The 22,941-nt window shown below is 43.7% G+C and overlaps 1 protein-coding gene across 2 annotated transcripts in view; it reads right to left on the bottom strand.

Annotated features, from left to right (window-relative positions):
* RAD54B (RAD54 homolog B) overlaps nt 1-22,941 on the bottom strand; it is a 61,670-nt gene that overhangs the window by 2,678 nt on the left and 36,051 nt on the right. For both annotated transcript variants that reach the window (XM_063130953.1, XM_063130954.1), the window contains 8 exons: nt 18,494-18,719; nt 15,726-15,933; nt 14,735-14,874; nt 13,092-13,382; nt 9,226-9,401; nt 6,312-6,573; nt 1,547-1,613; nt 1,060-1,260 (listed from right to left, as the gene is read on the bottom strand). In XM_063130953.1, the coding sequence (XP_062987023.1) occupies nt 1,060-1,260; nt 1,547-1,613; nt 6,312-6,573; nt 9,226-9,401; nt 13,092-13,382; nt 14,735-14,874; nt 15,726-15,933; nt 18,494-18,719 (1,571 nt within the window). The remainder of the gene's footprint in view (nt 1-1,059; nt 1,261-1,546; nt 1,614-6,311; nt 6,574-9,225; nt 9,402-13,091; nt 13,383-14,734; nt 14,875-15,725; nt 15,934-18,493; nt 18,720-22,941) is intronic.

Below are 22,941 nucleotides of genomic sequence, written 5' to 3' on the forward strand. Positions count from 1 at the left end.
TCTTTGTTGGCAGAAGAGCCCGTGTTCAATCCCTGCTATCTCCAGCTGAGTAAGGATCCTGACCCAAATCCTGGAGACCTGTCAGTGTTGACAATACTGGTGCTAGATGGTCCAATAGTCTGACCCAGAAGAAGGCAGCTTCCTATGAAGGAGGAGTGGGCATCTGGCGAAGCCTGGAGGATCGGATTGGGACCCCAGGAAGGTCAGATTTAGTCCCGCCCCCAGGCCTGAGGTTCTCTGTCCCTGCCATAGGTTAGCCACGCAACATGTCTTGAATCTCTCCCCTATGATTATGGTTGAAACCAGGTAAAAAAAAAATTGCACAAAAAGGCATAGCTAAAAAGGTAACCTCAGGGCCGTCTAAATGTGGAAAAAGTCCCGGGATGGCTCTGCAGTGACACTAGGTCATTTATACGACGCAGCAGCCATTGCAGAGCCATCCCAGGGCTGTCCCTTGAAGCTCCAAATTAAAAAAAGTCAGGGACTTGCCCCGACTTTTTTCTGTGGAACAAGGCAATGTTGGTGCATCTGCGTCTGTTGCCTTGCTCCGAAGTTGCAGCGGAGGCGTGGCCAGGCCCATGGCGATCCTTGATTGGTTGCCATCGGCCCGGATCGGGTGGAGGGGTCAGGCCAGCAAGCCGAACGACTGCTGGAACACCTCCGAGCGCTTCCTCTGGCACTGTTGGGAGAAAGAAACACTTCTGCCTAGTGGCCGCGGGAGAAAGAAGCCCCAGGTGGGGGGGAAACAGGCGCACCTGGGGTGATGCAGCAGAGCATGGAGCGGTGGCACCCAGGGTTCCTTGCAAACCCCACGCTAGCTCCTTGCCGTGGGGACAACCCCACAGGAGCGCAAGAGCGGGGGATCGCATCGTCAAGGTGTCATAGTACAGATACCCCCCTAGAGAGGCAATTTGCTGTTTACGTAAATCCAAACAGTACTGAAATTTAGTACCAATCACGGTTTCTCCCAAATAGGTAGAAACAAAAGGCACAGTTAGATCTGAAATTGTACACCGGTGCTTGAGAGAAACCAGGAAACAAAAGAAAACCAAAACTCACCTTGAGCCTCTTTCTTGCCCATACACTGACACTCCAGCAGATCGTGGGTGACGGAGGTGGAATCTTCATGCAGTATAAAGAGATTTCTAAGTTCTTCAACAGAAAAACGGATGTGTTCTGATCCCTTGGAAAAGTCTACAACAGCCCCCGAGAGGCCTTGCTTACTGATCTGCCTCTGATAGATTTTCTCTTCTATTGTGCCTGCATTGAAGAAAGCCTATTCACTAAAACATTTCTGGAAACCATGGGCTGAAATAGTCGCCCACAAAAAATAGCCCCCTGGCTCTTAAGAATGGTGCATCCAAAGTTGTTTCAGACCAAACCAGGTCCTCCTCAACCTGGTGCCCTCCAGATGTGGTGGCTGACAGCTCCCATCATCTGGCTGGGGATGATGGGAGTTGTCAGCCACCACATCTGGAGGGCATCAGGCTGCGGAAAGTTGTACTAATCAAATTCAAACAGCATTTACAATTATAATGTGGCAGACCTGTCGTTAGCAGCCTGTAAATATGCACCGTACGCCTCTGTCCATCTCTCCACACTCTGGCCATTGCCTACAAGAGAACGAGAAGATAACGCTCATTGGGCAAGCCATTCCACCCGTTGCGCTGAGCAGCTGCGTGTCGCCATTTTTTGAGTACTTACTTTCATTTCCCAATATTTGGTTGGCGGTTCTCTTTAGGACTCAACTCCTGTTTTTATCTGTGAGCCCCCTGAGTTTGGAAAGAAAAACAGCTGCAACTTACTCCTTTGCATGTCTGCTTAGAAGTAAGGCCTGCTGAGTCCAATGGGGCTTATTCTTAAATAAGGGCGAAAACTACATGTGATGTGGGAGCATGGTGATTGGGGCCTCCTGGGAGGGGGGATTTGGATGAAAGCCAGGGAATAGGGCAGCCAAGTCTTCACTCCCTTCCCTAATTGCCTGAAGAGAATCGCCGCCTCTCCATGAAGAATCATAGAATCATAGAATAGCAGAGTTGGAAGGGGCCTACAAGGCCATCGAGTCCAATCCCCTGCTCAATGCAGGAATCCACCCTAAAGCATCCCCGACAGATGCTTGTACAGCTGCCTCTTGAAGGCCTCTAGTGTGGGAGAGCCCACAACCTCCCTAGGTAACTGATTCCATTGCTGTACTGCAATGGAACATACAGTCCACAGCTAATAGGAGCTTCAGGGAAAGGGAGTGATTTGTATCAAGCAATCTGCACACACACACAACTTACCCCAGTGTCACGGCCCAATCAAAATCTGGCTTTCCCATAGCTCATAGGCGTGCACAGAACATTTCATTAGGCTGTGCAGCCAGGGATTTTCTTTTTAAAGACGAACATTTATTGAATACTCAGTAATAAAGAACATTGTTTTTATTCATCTGTTTATTAAACACTACAGTGGTGGCCAAAATTGGGGACACTTTTTGAAATTTTCATGTTTCTGCAACTTTGCATGCTTATAGAAAATGTTCTGTTTCACGAAATTCAAATGTTTACATATCAGTTGAGAGACCTGATTCACATAATGCAACAATCCTGCTTCTTCTCCTGGGTGTCCAATCAACTCTTTTCTTTGGTGCCATTGCTCTGTTTATGATGTGCCTACGTACACTTTTATTTTGAGAAATACTTCAAATATTCACACAATCTCCAATTGCGCTTCAGTTACAGAACAAACAGCAAAACTGACTTTCCCCAACTTGAAACATGACGTATCGCAGCTATTGCCATGTGATTGGTCCCCAGAACAAGGACTGTGATTGGCCAGTCGGGTTTGCAATTCCAATCCGCTTCTTCACTCAATCACACCTGTGTTTGTTTTTAGACTAAAGTAAGCATAACCATTTTTGTACTGCAGATATTGGCATTCTGTTTTTTGTATTGAATTCAGCATTAAATTCTCTTTCAATTGATATATAAACATTTGAATTTCGTGAAACAGAACATTTTCTATAAGCATGCAAAGTTGCAAAACATGAAAATTCCAAAAAGTGCCCACAATTTTGGCTGCCACTGTATAGACCCTGATGCGTTCGGCCTGCCTGACCATAGGAAAGCCATTGCGGGATGGGGATGAGGAAACGCTCCTCAAGCCCCAGCATTGGTGGGGCTTTGTGGTGGCACAGTGGCCTTTTCATTCCTGCTGCCAGGAGCATTGATGCTCTCACAGAGCGAGCGGTTCTTCGGCGTGGTGGTGAAGCAGCTGGAGTACAGCCAGAGGGCCATTCCAGCTATGTCTGGATCTACTCAATGCCCCCCTCAATTCAGCACTTACTGCTTGAGACATCAGGGTGTGCCCGGGCATACCCAGCACACCCCTTGCTCACGCCTATGCCACATTTTGAACAAGAAAAAGGAGACCTTGGGAGCTCCAGTAGATGGAGCTCCAATTAAGAAGCTCCCGCATCACATAAACTTTTGATGCCAAGTCTACATAGGTGCTGAGACTTAGGAAGAGTTCATTAAAACAGGTTTTAAAAAACAATAACATGAATCTAAAATGCCTCAGAGAAGAGAAAGGTCTTTGCCTGGCACCAAAAACCTAACAGTGTGGCACTAGGCGAGCCTCCTTGGGGAGGGTATTCCATAAACAGGGTGCCACAAGTGAGAAGGCCCTGTCTTTTGTAGCCACCTCACTTTCTTTCTGGGGGGGCACTCAGAGGATAGACTCCCAAGATGGCTTAAGGTACGTAGAGCTAAGCATTTGCCTTTCCCCCTTTGGTTTGATGGTAGCGTCTTTACTATCCCCCCCCCTGCCCCCTTCAACTATCAACCCCTTTCCCAGCAAACTATGGGAAGGCCAGACTCCATGGGATCACAGCCATTGTTTTTCACACGCATCTAATTTTCAAATTAACTGCTTTCCTCCTGATAGTAGATCACCAGCAAGTTCACCTTCCATTAAATTACAGAGAAAAACAGCAGTTGTTGACTTTTATAGAATGTGTGCGCGTGCCTCCCTGTGCACACATGCCAAGTAATGGCTGGGATCCAAAGGGCAATTTTAGATGTGCATAGCTTGGGCATGCTCAGTGTCAGTTTGTTTTTACTTCTTTGAACAGTAGGCCCCAACCCTCGGTCTGAAAAGAAGTTTGCTACATGGCATGGGCGTGCAGAATTAGCTGCACCATTTTGGGGGTTCCAGCCAGGATCTGCTGATAAGAAGAACAGTTAGTGCTCCTCTGCTTTTCCTTGTAGCTAGCACTGCTATCGACAGGTTGGTTCTACTTGGTGCCATCTGCACAAATCCACCGATAGCAAGCAGGTGCCGTTGGACAGCTGTTGTTGCTAGCGTGATGGCAGGGTTCCCAAAGGGCAAACAGAAGCCCAGCTGGCAACCTGTGCCTATGAAAACACCGTGCCCAGGATCAAACTAGCTCCATGCTCCAAGGGGCTTTGAGCTGGCATTTTTCAAACAGGAAGCCCATCCCCACACCCCCTTTGCTTTTGTTTATCTGTTGTTTCAACCATCATGGTCATATCAACTTTACAGATGCAATACAGGTAAGCACACACAAACTTTACGGCACAAAGAAGTAAAATAGAAAAAGATACTAAAAAGCTTTTCTTTAGAAGGTGCCCACAAATATGAAAATGTTCATTTTAATACAAAGAATTAAAATTAGAGACACTAAGCATTTACATTAAGAGGTCCGTAAATCACACCCCTTTGTCCATCACAGCTACTGAAGGCTATTAGCCATGATTATTTTTAATTTATTTTTTATTGCATTTATATCCCGCCTTTTTTCCTGCAAGGAACATAATCCTCCTCCTCTCCACTTTACCCTCACAACAACAACCTTGTGAGGTGGGTTGGGCTGAGAGTTTGTGACTGGCCCAAAGTCACCCAGTGGGTTTCCATGGCCGAGCGGGGACTAGAACCTGAGTCTCCCAACTCCCAGTCCGACACTCTAGCCACTACACCACACTGGCTCTTATATGTTGCCAATATAGAGCTTCCATGTTTAAGGACAGAACGCCACCGAAACAGCAAGAGTGGGGCAAGTGCTACCGCCTTCATGTCCTGCTCATGGGCTTCCTGGGCAAACCTGCTTGGCCACGGAAGAAAGCAAGGCATTTGGTCTGACCCAGAAGGATTCTTCTTCCGTTTTCAATCAACCGCCCTTGAAATGGATGGGATTTTTAAAACTAGCTCCTGATCTGACACTGCAAGGGAATGGGACGGGGTTTTCTGTTCAGATACTGCAGGGTGGGGTTAAAAATCCTACTGGGCATGCCCAACCCAAAGCAGCAGGGCTCAGCTTGCCCCTTGGAATTTCTCATACTGATGACAAATGAGAAGCTAATGATACCCAATGGAATGAACAATGGCAGCAATTGATGGCCTACTTCAAAGCATGTCTCAGGCCATGAATGCAAGGAATCACTCAGTTTTTCAGCAAAACCAACCAAGGATCTCAAGGCACTTTAAAGACTAACGAATCCATTCTCGCATAAGCTTCCGTGGACTGTGGCCCACTTCATCAGATGCATGGAGTATTATGGAGAGTTTCAGGTATCTATACAGTACATATTGGGGGAGAGGTCACTGAGGTCAGAAGGAAATCAAATGCAGAAGGTGAAATTCCCCACCACCACATGAACTGTGTATAAACCTGAAACCCTCCATAATACTCCATGCATCTAATGAAGTGGACTATAATCCACAAAAGCCTATGTGAGAATGAATTTGCTAGTCTTTAAGGTGTCTGTTGTTTTTGCTGCAACAGACTAAGACACCTACGCTCTGGAAATTGTTTCAGTATTTCAGGTGGTTTAATTGCCCGCACAAGTCCGTTCAATAATTTCTCCATTTATTGTAGCCTCTTCAAACTGATCCAAAATGGGGTTATGCCCCTATTCAACCACCTATTCATAAAGTAACTCTCATGTGATCCTTGGCAGGGGAACATTTGTCTGTCTGATTGGACTTTGAATATCACATTTGCAATCTCCTGTGAGAATATAAGTGAAACCTTTGCAACAGAAACATACTAATTTTGTGAACCGCCCAGAGAGCTTCGGCTATTGGGCGGTATAAAAATGTAATAAATAAATAAATAAATAAATAAATAAATAATTTCACTGGCATTCCTCTTTTAGTCAATAGGTTGAGCGCACCCAGAGCACAGCATATATGATTACTTGATCTGAATGCAACTTTGAACAAAGGATCTGCATCATTAAAGGGCTGCAGCTAATGGTGACTGTCGCTAAAGGCTTTTTCAGTCCTGACATTAAAGAATTGCCACAAACCTGAATATCAGTGGCTGGATTCCAATCAATATCATATAGGATCAAATGGGACGCTCCGACCAGGTTCAGACCCACACCGCCAGCCTTCGAACTCAGCAAAAAGATAAAAGCTGGGCAGAATTTACTATTAAAACCATCAACGATCTGTTGTCGCTGGGAGACAGGAGTGTTGCCATCAAGTCTTGTATAGGAATAGCCGTAACGTATACACACCTCTTGTAATAAATTCAGTGTCTGTGTGTAATTAGATACCACAACAACTCTGTCAATCAGAATACGGAAAACTTGTTACTGGCAATCAAGATCCTCCATGTTTGTTGAAAATAAATCTTATACACACACAATGGGGCTGTTCAGACAACATGCTAAGCCACGGATAGAGTTGCTAACCCTTTTGCAGCAAGTGGTTAGTGACCATGGTTATGTAGCCACCATGGTTAGGAAAAACACCGTTCACATGACACGCTAAGCCATCATGGTTAGCTCAAAACTCTTGACCATCATGGCTTAGTGTATTGTCTGAACAGGGTCAACACACATATCTCACACATTATCCCAGGTTGGTTTGTCATTAAAGAAAACCAAGAGCAAGAACTACTACTACTACTTTTTATTTATCATGCACCAGGAACTGGTCTATCATAGTAGTGAAGAGACAGAACTATGAATCAGGAAGTCCCTGGTTCAAATCTTGCCTCTTCCATGAACTTGTTGGGTAGCCTTCAGCAATCCCTCTCCCTCAGGCTTCCCATCTGCAATATGTGGGATAAATCATGAAATGTTCAGAAGCTGATTGTGACCCACCATTGCCATGAGTCTACCAAGGCTGAAAACCCCTGAGCTTCAATGTAATGTTGATAAGAACATTTAATTGCATCTTAGTTTTTAGTATTTTTGTTTTTGTTGTTTTATATTGTTGTTATATGCTTTATATGTATTATATTGTGTTGGAATGGTGTACCTGTCTTGTGAGCCACTCAGAGAACTTCTGTTAAGAGGAAGCTATATAAACAGTTAGTCAATAAATGAATGAATAAATAAATACACAGACAGACAGATAGCAAAAAGGCAGGTTATAAAAGCCTGCAATGACAAATCTTGATAAAATAGTTAAGAGCAGAGACACCACACTGACAACAAAGGTCCGCATAGTTAAAGCAATGGTATTCCCCGTAGTAACCTATGGCTGCGAGAGCTGGACCATAAGGAAAGCTGAGCAAAGGACGATAGATGCTTTTGAACTGTGGTGTTGGAGGAAAATTCTGGGAGTGCCGTGGACTGCAAGAAGATCAAACCAGTCCAGACTCCAGGAAATAAAGCCAGACTGCTCACTTGAGGGAATGGTATTAAAGGCAAAACTGAAGTACTTTGGCCACATAATGAGAAGACAGGATACCCTGGAGAAGAGGCTGATGCTAGGGAAAGTGGAAGGCAAAAGGAAGAGGGGCTGATCAAGGGCAAGATGGATGGATGATATTCTGGAGGTGACAGACTTGACCTTAGGGGAGCTGGGGGTGGCAACGGCCGACAGAAAGCTCTGGCGTGGGCTGGTCCATGAAGTCACGAAGAGTCGGAAACGACTGAACAAATAAACAACAAAATAAAAGCCTGAGCAAATCAACACTTTTTTCATCATCACAATGTGTACATAAGGTACATGATGTATGGTAAAGTATTGCAACAATGTACATATAAGATGGCATGCTTCAAATATAAAATTACAGACAATCTTCCCATTCGTAAATAGAGAAGATATTTCTAGAAATTATTTCGTTTTGGACTCCACACACTGAACATCCAATGTTGTAACTATACTTCATCAGAATTGCAACACAGAGGGAATGAGTTTAAAATGTCAAAGTAAAATGGCTCAGTACACGCTGTAGGGGACATGCCAACAAAGCCCAATGCTTGGAGATTTTTCCAAACTTTGTCTCATAAAACAGCAATTGCAAGCTGCTAACAGTGAAATCCTAGACATTCCTACTGAGAAGTAAATTCTATTCCGTTCAATGGGATTTACTTCCAGGTAAGAAGGTCCAGGATTGCAGCCTGACAGTGCAAGCCAATGCATATCTACTCAGAAGTAAGTCCTATTAGGTTCCTTAGGGCTTACTCCCAGGTAACTACGTATAAGATTGCAGCCTAAATGCTTCTCTAAACAGAACACACTGGAAAGGCAGAAAAGCTATCTCTACAGGAAAGAGCTCACAGGTGAGTAGTAAATAAAGTCATTTTTATGGAACAGTTTGCTGGGGAACATGGGCGGGAGGCTGCTGTTGCACCATGTCCTGCTTGTTCATCCCTGGCCGATGGCTGGTTGAGCACTGTGTGAACAAAGTGCTGGACTAGACGGACCCTTGGTCTGATCCAGGTATGGCTCTCCTTATGCTCTTATGTTCTTAAGAACAGGACATATTAGAATATACTGCCAGAACTCCTGCCAAAGTTTTTACTCCTGGTGTTATTTTCATGTATATTCCTGAAAGTTTAATCTGGGTGTTCATTGCTTTGCAGTTTTTATTGTTTGATTTCTTTGCTGTGAGCTGTCTCGTTTCATTTTTTGAGAAAGGCAGGATAAAAGGTCTTTTTTAAAATAAATAAATAAATAAATAAATGAGGAACACGGATATCTTGGTGATCATTTTTATCCTACCATTCCTTTAAAAATATTTTTATACATAGGGTTTATGGTAATTTCTTATTTGTTGTTGTTGATATTTATTATTTAAATAAATATTTAATGGGAACATTAAATAACTACCCATGGGAACATTTAATGGGAACATTAAATAACTACCCATGCAGGTGCTGGGAATGTTTGAAAAGGGTTGAAGTCATTTGAGGGAACGCGGCTTAAATCAAAAGGTTCAAGCGCACTCAGAAAGAAAAGCCGGTCAAACCTCTTCCCTACCTTTCGGAAGGGCTGAGTTCATGGATTGCTGCCAGCAGCTGCGTGAACACCTTCAGCTTCCCAGAGTCGGTCTGGGAGAAATCGGTTGGAGTATAGCCTTGAGGGAAAATATCAAGCAACCCCTCATAGACGTTCTGTCTCTCTTGCTCATCACCTGTGGGATCACACTCTTTCTCCTGTGAAAAACAGAAATTCTGAGACGTGGAGCGGCTCTCGTGAGATATAAATATGGGTTCCATATGTGATAGCCCCGTGTCTTTGCTAAGATATGCATAAAAAATGTAAATCTTTGAACTAGAGTTGCCCAAGATACACAGACAATCTACACAAAATGCAATGGCCACAACAAAGATTCTAATGAAGAAATCATCATTTCGCAAGTTCTGCCACATATTATACACTATTTTTTATTGATTTTCAAGTAAGGACAAATACATTAAACACAGAGAGTAAAAGAAAACACTGAACAATACGAATGTTCCCACAGCACCACTATAAAACAGCATGGGTGTTCATATCTTCAATAAGCACTTAGTAAATATAGAAATCTTAACCAAATCTATACTTTCTTGTACAGAAAACGATGCAGGTTAAGTTAGAACCTCTGACCAGAAGGGTTCCTGAGTCATTGGAGGTCTAGGATCGCCAGGATTCGTATTAATAAATGAGAAAAAGTCCAACCAGTTTTCCAAAAATGTGTCTGATGTTATTTCCTCTCTTGCTAACCTGCTATGCTGAGTCAACTTATCATTTAAAGCTAGTTACCAAATCTTATCAAACCAGTGTTGATGGTCAAAAGGTCTGTCGCTTTCCCAAAAGTGGGCAATTTCCCACCTGGCTGCAACCAGCAAGTGGGTGACTAGAGCTTTGGGAATAATGTTTCTATTGGCATTCCTGAAAATAGAAAGTAGAGCCAGTGCTGGGTCAGTTTCTACTTCTGTAACAAAAAAGTGTTACCCTTAACCTAACAGAATACAATAGACGACAAAGAAGTTAAGGAAGAAGATAAAAAATAGTGATTTTATAGATTGAATAGCAATGTTTAAATATATATATATATATATATATATATATATATATACACACACACACAAAGCATTCTATCACATGTGCAAAAACACAATCAATCCATCGGACGATTCAACAAAGAATGCTCAGTAAAGTTGTTTCCATTGGCCAGACGCGTTTCGACGCAAGGCCCTCCTCACTGGCCTATGAAGTAAAGGAAATAAACGAAATCAAGTGTCACTTCCCACGGTGTAGTTCCAATCATTCGCAGGAAGTGATTGGAACTACACAGTGGGAAGTGACACTTGATTTCGTTTATTTCCTTTACTATTTGAAACCTGTAAAGTCAGTCCCAATAACAACAACAAAAACAGTCCTTGGCTCCAACCAGCTTTGCTCATAGGCCAGTGAGGAGGGCCTTTCGTCGAAACGCGTCTGGCCAATGGAAACAACTTTACTGAGCATTCTTTGTTGAATTGACCGATGGATTGATTGTGTTTTTGCACATGTGATAGAATGCTTTGTATTTGTATATATAAACATTGCTATTCAATCTATAAAATCGTTATTTTTAATCTTCTTCGTTAAATTCTACTTCAACATGAATAAGGAATGAGGTTTGCAGGATCTACTTCATTGTTTTAGTTTTAGTTTTACTAGCATTCAGAGCCCAGGGTGCATGATGGAGGCAAGTTGTCCTAATGGGGGAAAGCAGCACTGGCTTTCTTCTCCGTTTTGTGGCTTCCGGCAACCAATAGGAGGTCGCCTTCCGCCCAGGAACGCCCCCGGAGTGGCTCTGAGCAAAGACAAACGGGCTGATCTCGCTCTGGCTGGAAAAGCCAAGGTAAGTCCCCGACATTTCAGCTGCGCATCTGTTGCTGTTTTTTTTCTTAATGGATTATCTGCATTAAGAGAAAAGGCCGAAGAAGTTCTGGGAAAACATGCGAGGTTACAAATTGAAGACCGCATCGTCTGGACACCCACCCAACCCTGTAAAATCCCACGAACAAGGCACAGCGATGACACTGTAAAAAGCCCCGTTTGGAAGCGCCCATGGGTTCTACTGGCAGTACAAAGCGGCGAAGAGACATTCCTTTGCAAAAGAACTAGATACGATCCGCTGGCATGCATCTCTTGAAATCTTTTATTAAGCAGTTTGAGAGGAAAGGAGGTGGGAAGGGGAAAACCCGATTAGACTGAGAGCAGAAGTCAGCTGAGATAATAAAGTCCGTAGGGAACGGAATTGATAAAGATTAGCATTTTGTTTTCATACTTCCCAGGGCTGAGGTTTTTGAAGGTTTCAAAAGGTGCAGCTACTTTCTGATGTAATGGAATTTCTCTGGAGATCGTAGCTGAACGGCTGGTAGCAGCAGCAATAGCAGATGCTGCTGCAGTTTGTAACAAGCCAAGGAGGCCTCGAGGCAGAGGGGAAAAAGAGACAAGGAAGATTCAGTCATCCTGCAACAGCAGCGGGGACATCTGAAGGAGTGGGGGAGAAATCAGTCGATCATTCCTTCCACAATGCCTTCAATTGCAGCTGCTGACACTGATCCTGGGAGGAGGATGCTCTTTAGGTGTATGTTTTGAGATTAAAGATCTGTAGCTAGGGAATATCCGTCGCTGGGAAATCCAGTTTCCCAGTGCCATGTACAACCTGTTTTGCATTTCTGAACTTAACTACGGGAAACTTTTTGCACATTTTTGCAGGCTCTGCAATTTGTGCCAATTTCCGAGCCGTTTGCGCCAATTTCCGAGCCATTTGGGCAAATTTCCGAGCCATTTGGGCAAATTTCTGAGCCATTTGCACCCATGGCTAAGAAATTTGCAGAAATTGCTCCGAAATTTGTGCAAATTGCAGAACCCGTGGAGGAAATGAGCAAAAGCCATGAACTGGCCCAACTTCCTGCAGATCGAATTGGGCGCTGCAGTGGGAAATGAAACGAAGTCCAGGGAGCCAAATCTAGGAACATCCGTAAAACTCCACCCCCACCCCCCAAATGGATATCTCCAACATCCCTGTCTGTGGCCCGGATAAGAGATGGGGAAAGAACTGAAAGGAAGGCCCAGGTGAGAGCTGGGGGATGGGCTGTCACCCAATGTATTTATCTGATTTGTGTCCTTCTCTCATTGCGTGCCTGAAATTGAGACCTATTGGCTCTGCAGTCACCATAATTGTTTTCTACTTTAGAGGTTGGGACCAAGCTGGTTGGTTTGATGCTGCAAGGGCTTGTTATAAAGTCTGCAAAAATTATTAACAAAATTTGTCTTGTGATGGCAACTAGTCTATAACAACCCCTTGAATAAGGCCTAAAAAACAAGAGGCCAAAACGTGTCGTGCTTTTGTATAACAAATAACATCCTGAGACTTTCCTCCCTTTTTGTGTACATCTTAGACGCTCTCCTGCCTCGCACCTTTATTTTGTGCTTTGCTTCCTAGCTAGATGATTAATAATAGGAACAGGCTTCTAAGTTGTTGTGTTTTTTTAAGTTTCATTGATACAAGTGGGAATGATTATACTGCATTTATTGATGTTTGTGATGAATTCTTGCTATTTTTTAATTGAGTCTTTTGATATGCTATTGTAGTTTTAATACTGGAGAGTGATTTGTATTCAATGTTAGTCTAACTTAAGTCCCAGTCATTTCAATGGGTCTGCTCTCAGTAGGACTAACAATGGATACAACCCATGGTTGTGGCCCGCATTGTGAAGAAACCGGATGCGTAAAAACAGAGCATACATTTCAAATTGAATCATAATCTGTACCCAATATAAACCTAAATACCGCTTTAATTTCAGGCTTCCCGATCAAACGGATTGTCTAAGAACCTATGTTTAAACAAAACTCAAAACACAAACCTTCATTGCCTTGAAGAGAAGACAGGGATGGTTGCAAAGCTTTTTCAGAGCTCCAATACAGATTAAATGTGGGCTGTTTTCTAGACCGCCTTGCAGGCAAGATCTAACAACCTGAGAGCTCAGCAGCCTTCGATAGAGATTGAGCTGCAACGCTGTTGGACGGCAGAAAAGGATGCTCTCGCTTTTAGGAGGGAGAAATTTGTTGATGACATCTTGGGTTCTTCTAAGAATGAAGAGTCCAGTCAGGCGAGTGAGCTCTGCTGCCCTTCTCTCTCCCAGGTCAATTTCCTCCTAGGAAAACAAAGGGGGTGGTCAAATGGGCTTGTACAAGCTATAGATTTTCCACTGCCACCCACCACTGGTTCTTGTCTGCCTTCCGTAAGGTCCCTCTTCCTCCCCTCACCCCACCCCGACACACAAACTTTCTTCGAGTCTTGTTCTCTCATCCCACATCTTTCCTTCCCCATGTTTGTGAACTTCTGCCTGGGTATCCAACCTTACACCCTTGAATCATTGCCCTTTCTCTGGTGTCCAGACAGAACAAAGTGATAGTAATTAAGAACATAAGAAGTGCCATGATGGATCAGACCAAGGGTCCATCTAGTCCAGCACTCAGTTCACACAGTGGCCAACCAGCCATCGGCCAGGGACCAACATTGGCCAGGGACTGTGCAACAAACACACGATCAACCCCTCCTTCTCACTCTTCCTATGGAAGGTCCTCGACAATTAACCATTTAATTGCTATTTTGCAATATTTTCTCAATAAAACATTTACGAAAAACTCTGATTTCATCTCCATTGCTCTCTTGAGTACCTTACATGGGCACTCCACTGTGCTGACTAACCAATTCTCAGTTACTTGCACGTAGCTGTCTGGTATTTTGATTAGAGTGCTAGTTTCTGGCCCATAAGGTAGTTTCTGTCTCCTATAGAGGACTGCAGTGGGAAACAATTCACCTAGCACATTTTAGCTGAAATCCCCCAAGTCATTCATGTTCTGGAAGTGCCTATTCCCTGAACCTGAAATAGTAGCCTGAAAATATGTATATTATTATTATTATTATTATTATTATTATTATTATTATTATTATTTCTATACCGCCCCATAGCCGAAGTTCTCTGGGCAGTTTACAAAAGATTAAAACATTAAACATTAAAAACCAATATATAAAATTTATAAACACAAAAACGTAAAAACAGACAGCATACAAAGACAACATCCATTAAAAAACAACTTTGAGCTCTCCGCCAGACTTAAAAATAGATCTGGGGAGATTAAAACTCAACATATGCTGCTAAATGCCTGGAGAAAAGTCTTGACCTAGCACCAAATGTTGGTGCCAGGCGGGCCGCGTTGAAATGTATCCTAAGCAAGATGTACAACTTTATCCCTAAAAGAAAGCAACAGTGGGGAACTGCAATTTTCCCGTCTGATGCCACTCATGGTCCTGAGATACAGAACACACTTAGTGGACAGTATTTTCACCTTTCATGCCAACACACAACAATGCAAGAATAAAGTAAGCATCTTTGTATAATCTCACGCAAGTAGATTGCTTATTCTTCAAGTAGTTAAGGAACCTCTTCATTTTAATACAGCCAACCACAACATCTAATTTCAGTTTTTAATGATGACACACCTTTGTTGCTGAAGGCTCTCGGGATCTGATAATTGGTTCTTCATACACTTTTTTGTATGCAGACAAAGGACCAAGTATTCCAGGATTTACATACTCTATTAAGGCATAAAATTCCTGCAGATCATTCTGTACCGGAGTACCTTGAGGGAGAGAAAAGATGACTCAATGTGTATTTATACCTGAAAAATGACTCCTTTGCTGAATTATATTACATTTTCTTCGTCATTTGCATCACTCATGACATCTACATTTACTGTAGGCTGAGCAGCACTTCCACCAGGACATCGGATTTCAACATCTTATTTGGGGGATGTCTTCACAGCACCACTTCAGACCTGCATTCCCTTAAAACCCCACAGCATCACAGCTAAGGGACATTTAATCCCCATGGCAGGAAGGAACACGGGTTTTCCAGTGACCGTTCAGCTCATTGGGCCTGCCCCCTGCCCTCTGCCTGCCCCCTTCAGCCCTTCCAGTGACCTGTCAGTGGTTGCCATCCGCCCCAAAGCGTAAACAAGGTCACCACCAATAGGAAGACAGTGGTGACCTCGCAGCAAAACAAAAAGTCGGGGGAAGTTCCTGATTTTTTAAATGCACAGCTTTGGTGGCTGCGAGTTGGCAGCTGCGTCATATAACCGACGCAGCACCACTGCGTACCCACCATGGGGTAAATATGGCATATAAACAGCCTGTGGGACACTAAATGAATTCTTCATGTATTCTCCTGAGGGGTTGGGGTTTGTTTGTTTGTTTGTTTGAGGTTACATCCTTAACTGTAACAAACAACGGGTAGTATCCAACAGTGTCCACCTGCACGTGCTAATGAAGTTGCGCTAGTAGAAGCCAACACTTGTGCAACCATACTTAGCACTTGCTAGTGCAACGGAAGACTAGTTGCAGTCAATAGGACTAGCGGGTGGACATAGTTGGATAATACCCATTCATTTCATCCCCATGCTGGCCCACCTCCTGGCAGCTGAATGATACCCACCAGTAAGAAGAATTCTCCTCTCACAAGACAGGCCGGCAAGGGCAGTGGTTGTCTTAATGGAGCTGTTTTTCAAACGATGTCCCTCATCACAGATTACAAGGCTGAAATCTATCTTCTGAATTTGATCCAAGGAGCGTAGAAGCATCTCATAACTAATGATCAGGACTGGATAAAGGGGGGAATTGATAAACTCTTCCACTTTGTGATCCTGCAAATCATAAAGAGAATTTATAACGCTGACTGTTTAAATAAACTAAAATACATGCCCATGCGTATGTTTCCTCTAATTTCCTCACACATAGGCCCTTTCTACACCTACAGGTGTAGAGGGCCGGAGAGGGGGCGATTCCGGACTTACCTAATTCCGGGATCGTCGCCCTGTGTCTACACGGCCGCACAACATCCTGGAAGGGAGGAGGGACGTTGCGCGTGTTGTGGGTGCCATTTTTTTTAAAAAAAGAAAAGGAGCTGGAGCGCACTTGCGCTCCAACGAAAAGAAGGTAAAAAAGAAAAAGCCCCGACCCTGCTCCCCACCCCCAATGGCCCTGGACTCCTGTCCTGGCTCCTTCCCTCTGATGATTCCTGCTACTCATGGGGAAGAGGGAAGAAGCCGGGACGGGTGGCCGCACACCTCCCACGATCTCAAGATGATCCAGAGACCACAGGAGGAATTGGGTTTTCCCAGGGATTATTTAACCCTTGGGAAAACCCATGCTTGTCCCCACCCCACCCCTGGGAGTCCCTGTGCATCATTTGGACGCACAGGGACTTGGCCGCGACCAGCCCGCATTTTTGGGCTGGTGTAGAAACGGCCATAGTAAATTTATGGAACTCACTGTCCTGGTTCACATGTAATGAGAGGCCCCCATGGGTTGATATCCTCACAGGGCTTCTTGTCATGGCAGCTGCTGCCCTTTTGAATATTTGGGGTGAAGTGTGGGTGCACCATAGCATCTCATTACGTGCACACCTGGCGAGGGTGGGTGGTTAGGATGTTTGACAAGCCACCTGCAATCCTAAAACAGCCCATGGGTTTTGGGTGGCTTATCAACCACCCCAACAACCCAGCCTTACCAGGTTCACATGTAACGAGAAGCTGCTGTGGTGGTGGTGGTGGGGGCTTGGATCGGCAACCTACTATGGCTAATGATCGTGTAAACCAGATCAATGCCACAAAATATGGTGCTAGCTTAGATAACTTTAAAAGGAGATTGGGTATATTCATGGCCCATTAGCTCATCAGTTACTGCTAATGGCTACCTGGTGCCTACATACTGCCTCTAGGATCAAATGCAATACCAGATGCTGGGTAACAATAGTGGGAGAGAGCTATTCACCCTCATGTCCAGCTTGTGGGCTCCCCAAAGACGTCTGGTTGGCCCCTGCAGCAAACAGGATGCTCTACGATATAGGCCTTTGGCCTAGTCTAGCAGGGTTCTTCTTCTTAGCTATGTGGGTGTAATATAAGCAGCCTGACTCTAAGGCACATTCCTAGCCAGTCTCTTCCCAAACTGCATCAACAACGGTGCACCTTCTCTGACAACAAAGCAGTCAATGACTCCAGGGTGGGAGATGGGGGAACCACTCTGCTGCATTCCCCCCCCCCCCAGTTGTAACAACTTACTAACAGCGGGGCAGGATGGATCGCCGTGGAGACCCTCTCCCCATGCCTCCGCTGCTGTGAAGGAATGAAAAAATGAAAACTGCTCCACTTCAAAGCTCCCTGTGATAAAGTCTTTCCCTCCAATTGTTGTGCTGCCAGTGGTATAACAAGAACTGGATACCTCTACTAGAGCTTTGGCTATTGGGGGTATAAAAATGCAATCAATAAATAAATACTATATAGCCTAAATGGCGATGATTCCTGATAGAATTTATTATTTATTGTTGTCTTAATGGAGACAACAATTTCTTTTTTCTTTTCTTTTTTGACATTATGGTTGTTGTTTGTTGTGTGTGATTTGTATCACTGAATTAAATGTATGTACAGTATGTATGTATGTATGTATGTATGTATAAGAACTGGATCTTGGAACCAAAGTCCTAGGCCTCCACAAATTACCACCCAGACAGGGGCAACTGGCAAACGCTCCAGGGCAGTAGAAGCAAATGCCATTTTATTCCTGTAGCCATGGTGTTGCAAGGATTTGAAGGAGTTTAGAACGTAAAACTGTACATGTCCTGATATTTAAGATCAGGGTTGGCAAGCAGTATTGGCGTTGTTCTAACATATCAAGAGGAAGAAGAGAAATTTTGTTTCACAGCATAAGTAATACAGATGGAAGTCTAAAATGTGACCCATAAGGTCATGAAGTCCAGTCTCTAAAATGACCTTGCTGCACCATTGTTTGCTGCATGACCTGGAGGAGGTCCAATATTCTTTTGTGTGTGTGTGTGTGTATTCTCCTATCTTGTGAAGCAGCAATAAGCAATGCTCAAGGCCAGTCTTTCCCAGCCTGAGTGTTGGACCTCACCTCCCATCGTCCCCAGTCAGGACGGCCAAGCTGGCTGGGGATGTTGAGAGTTGAAGTCCAGCATGTCAGAAGGGGACAAGATTTGAGAAGGATACTCAAGACAATGAGAAAACAAATGGCTGAAAAAGGAAACAAAATAGAAGTGCTAACACAGTGCTGTATAAATGTTCTTTTCAAAAATTAGCAAACCAGCCAGTGAGGCTCTGCAACATTAAAAAGCAGAACTGAAGCCCATCCAAATAACAATTAAGTCCCTAAAATGGTAATAGACAGCAAGGGGGGCTTATTCCTTACCTGATCAACTAAGAACACCTTGATTCTTTCATTTCCCAGCCATTTTTGAAATTCCTTTCCCCAGTTCTTCACCAGACTCCCAGGAGTGACTATCAGGGCCTGTTTCATTACAGGCTTGCATCCATATGGCCCTTGCCGCAGGAGAGTCCAGATGAGAGCAATGCACTGGAGAGTTTTCCCTAAGCCCATTTCGTCTGCAAGAATAGCTCCGAATCTACTGCTCACTCTGCAAAGAGATAATTACATTGTTGATGCATCCCAAAAGAACGCTTGATGATTATCTGCATACCCATCTTAGGATTCCATTTTGTTAAATATATGCATATAATGTACTCAAGTCTGCTGAAGACTTCATTCCATTTTCATTCAATGAGGGACCAACCCTATGCATGTTTAGCCAGGAAAAAAAAAGTCCTACAACTCCCAGCATTCCTCAGCCAGCCATTGGCTGGAAAATGCTGGAAGTTGTAGGACTTTTTTTTCAGTCTAAACATGCGTAGGATTGCGCTTTTTAATTTACTAGTCATTTCTGGAAGGTGTGGGCATACACCTTCATTGTTACAACCACTGCCAATTTATATAACGCATTTCAAATTTTGAAATCAGAAAGGACGTCAGAAGTTTGAGAAGGATTAAAATGATAATAAACAGAAGGAGCAACAGGAAAATACGTAAATATTATCATTATCAGTTCAATTTGGTATGTTTGATTCAACTAACACCCTTTTAAGTTTCTGAGCCATTACAGCAAATTTAGCAACTCTATACATTGCACATATTTCTAAGTTTGATAAAAGTTAACTATTTTGAAGAAATCACCAGCTTTATTCAATCATTTTAAACAATTCTCAGTAAAAAAAAATTCGGGAAGTACTGAAACTTACAACTTAGTGATATCATACACTGAATGGGGGGGTGCTCTTATAAAGGTCAGAAAAATGATCTCACAGAGGGGGGGAAAGGGGGCATTTCAGTGGGTAGAAAGGTGAGGAGAATGGAGAGGCCAGGATACGAGCTATCCTGAGGCTTCTCCAGCCTCCTTCCCTCCCCCTTTGAAGCACCCCAGTTAGACGAGCAAAAAAGCCCATCTAGCAAAGCATGCAGAACTGGGAGGACAGGGAGACAAAGAATGCCTCTGTTCAGGGATTTATGATCATCGAGGGCATAATCGATAGGACCGTACCCTAAAATGTCTAGACAGCCTCCATGCATGCAGCTGTATGTGCAACATTTGCAAAGGACCATTTGCAGAACACCTGTTTGCAGAGAGGCACTTTAGATGTTCTCATGGATACATATAGGTCATGAGCGGGGCCTGCTGTCACCATGCTGCCCCCTCCACATGTGTTCCTTGAACCGAGGGAGAGCATATGCAAAGGGCTAAAGACATTAATCGACAGAAATTTTCTGATCATGCTCTTCCGTTAGCTGAGTGCACCATTTGAATTCAGAGTGGGAAAGGTCTTAAGCAAGCAGAGGGATGTCAGGTCATTGCAGATTAATTTCGGACACTTCCAGACAAACAGCTCCTAACGCTACCAATCAAAAGGCTTTTTACAGCTATTCCATATTTTCCTCCTTAACGGATTTTTTTGTGGCAAGAAAAAAAAAAGACGGAAAAACCAGTGGGAAAACACAGAACGGTTACAAATGCAAGATGTTGTTGTCTGGACGCTTCACAAAATTCAGTGAATGTGGAAGGGCAATTTCACAATAAAAGCTTCATCTGGAAGCACACAATGTATGCTAAAGAATATGGAGAAAACAACAAGCATAGAATCTGCTGTGTTTCCTGCAAAGCATAAAGCTCCCTTAATCTCTTCCTAATATATTTATGTATCTATTCCATGCTCCAGGTCATTAAATTAGAAATGTCTGTGCCAAATACATGCATTTTGGTTTCGCACAAAAAGCAATCAATTATTCCAATTTCTACAGTTTATTTGCTCCAACAGGCATTGCGGGATGGGAGGGAAGCCTGCTATCTTCTGTTCTCTGTAATGTATAATAATAATAATAATAATAATAATAATAATAATAATAATAATAATAGTTAGGGTGACCATATGAAAAGGAGGACAGAGCTCCTGTATCTTTAAAGTTGTGTAGAAAAGGGAATTTCAGCAAGTGTCATTTGAATGCTTGTAGCACCTGGAGAAATTTTGCCTTCATCATAACAGTTAAAGCTGCAGGAGTCCTGCCCTCTTGACCAGATACAAAAGAGAGGAGGGCACCTGCAGCTTTAACTATTGCGATGAAGAGGGAATTTCACCAGATGCTGAATGCATACAAATGATACCTGCTGAAATTCCCTTTTCTCTACAACTGTTAAAGATACAGGAGCCCTGTCCTCCTTTTCATATGGTCACTCTAATAATAGTACCATAAAAATGCATAGCATAATGGGTATAATAATCCCAACTCCGTTCTAATATATGCAGCAGGCATTCCAGGAAGTGCACCACAAACAACTCTCCAAATTTATTTTAGGGATTTTCCATTTAGTCTGCTTCCAGTGCACCCAAAGTTTCAGTCTCATACATTGGCTTCGATCCCAAGCAAGGGAAGCTTATTTCCTGTCCCTTCAAAAGCCTCTCGTGAAGGTCAAGGAACCCTCCTTAACGGATTGGGCTGCGGTGCAGGGGGCTGAGCAGGAATCGCCCCAAAAAGGGCAGGTTCTGCTCACCCACTTCTGCCAACGTTTCTCAGGATCCAGAGCTGCTAACTGTAGAATCACTTGGCATACTCCAAGCATGGAGGGAAAGATTGCTGGCAAAGTCAGCAAAGTTCTCACCTTAGCTGCAGATAAACAGGCTGGATGAAGAATCAGCCTTCCCTGGCCTTACCTCCAGTCAAATTATGCCCTCCAAAATTTACTCCGGTCTTAATTTGCCCACTTTAGAATGCTGCAACATGTTTATTTTTAAGTACGGTGCTTCCTATGTTAGAATGTTCTGCTTGACAAATAAGAGCCAGAGGGGGCTGGCATATACCTTATAATTTAGATAAGGAGTTGGGTGAACTGATGGGTGAAGTAGTGGTTAGAGTATTGGATTGGGGACTCGGGAGATCCAGGTTCTAGTCCCCACTTGACTATGAAGCTCTACGGCACGGGATTATCTACCTCACAGCCAGCTTCACATGAGAGGAGGTCTACCATGTAAGCTGCCAAGGGTTCCTTATAAGAGGAAAAAAGGTGGAATAGAAATGTAATAACAAATAAAATGGGTGATCCAGAAGCCCCAAGGTGGATTTAAATCAGCCTGGTGGCCTCTAGATGTGTATTGGACTCAAAACCCATGATTCCCAGTCACTGGAATTACGGAAGCTGCAATCCAGTACATCTGGAGAGCACCAGGTCAAGGAAGCCTGACTGAAATGTTTCTTTCACAGCAAAAACTATAGCAATCCTTTCCATATCCTGAATCAATTTTGCAGAAAGCTTCTAATTTTGACAAAAGCTCTCCCAACCCTTTTTGATGAGAGAATGAGACGGGAGCCACTTTGCTAGCTAAACGTGGACCAATATCTTTGCTTCGTCTTTTCGTCATGGCCTTCTCATTTGTGCTTAACGTTCCTAATTCAATTACAGAGCTGGGTACAGTAAATTGCATGCAACTATTAGGTAACATTTGCACAATGCCTTTAATTTCAGCACAGGGCTTGCTCACTAACTTCCTGGTTAATACGTAATGTGTTGAATATATCTCAAGCGAGTTAACCGCTCTTCCTCCAAAAAAGTAGATGCTAAGGGGAGAATCTGCTGCATTATTCATTTATAGAAACATCCTGCTGCAGCTGGTCTGAGTGCAACTCAACAGAATTATCTGCCAGGGCTACATTGGGGCCAATTAACCAGATTTCTTATATCCTCCAAATGAGTAAGAGGTTCTTCTAAAGGGGGGCACATACAATATGGTACCAGTGTCCCCCAAATACCTTTCTTGGTGATCACCAAGGTGACTTACCACTGCCACTTTTCTTTTTTTAATGAAGGAATTTTCTTACCAGCAGCTAGGATCACATGAAAGCAAAGTGAGGGCCTCCAACTGTGACCATCTTCATTTTCCCTTGGCCATGAATACCTCCAAGCTATTCTTAAGAAATAAAGAGGGCCGGCAGCTGCAGGCCGATGCTTTCCTCGTGGTGTGCCCAGCCACTAAGAAGGAGGAAGAGAAAGGAAAGGGGACTCCTGACAGTCTGCCTGGTAAGCGTGGTGAGGGGGCTATTCTCCTTGATCTAACTGCAGCCTTTGACACGGTTGATCATGATCTTCTCTTAGATTCCCTTCATGACCTTGGATTTTGTGGCTCTGTCTATAACTGGTTTGCCTCCTATCTAGCGGGTCGCTCTTTCAGCGTGTTGGCTAATGGCAGCTCGTCTTCCTCCTTTCCCCTTTCAGTAGGGGTTCCGCAAGGCTCGGTGCTTGGCCCGTTGTTGTTTTCCTT

The sequence above is a fragment of the Elgaria multicarinata genome, chromosome 7 (genome assembly GCF_023053635.1).
Source record: "Elgaria multicarinata webbii isolate HBS135686 ecotype San Diego chromosome 7, rElgMul1.1.pri, whole genome shotgun sequence".
Lineage (NCBI taxonomy): Eukaryota > Metazoa > Chordata > Lepidosauria > Squamata > Anguidae > Elgaria > Elgaria multicarinata.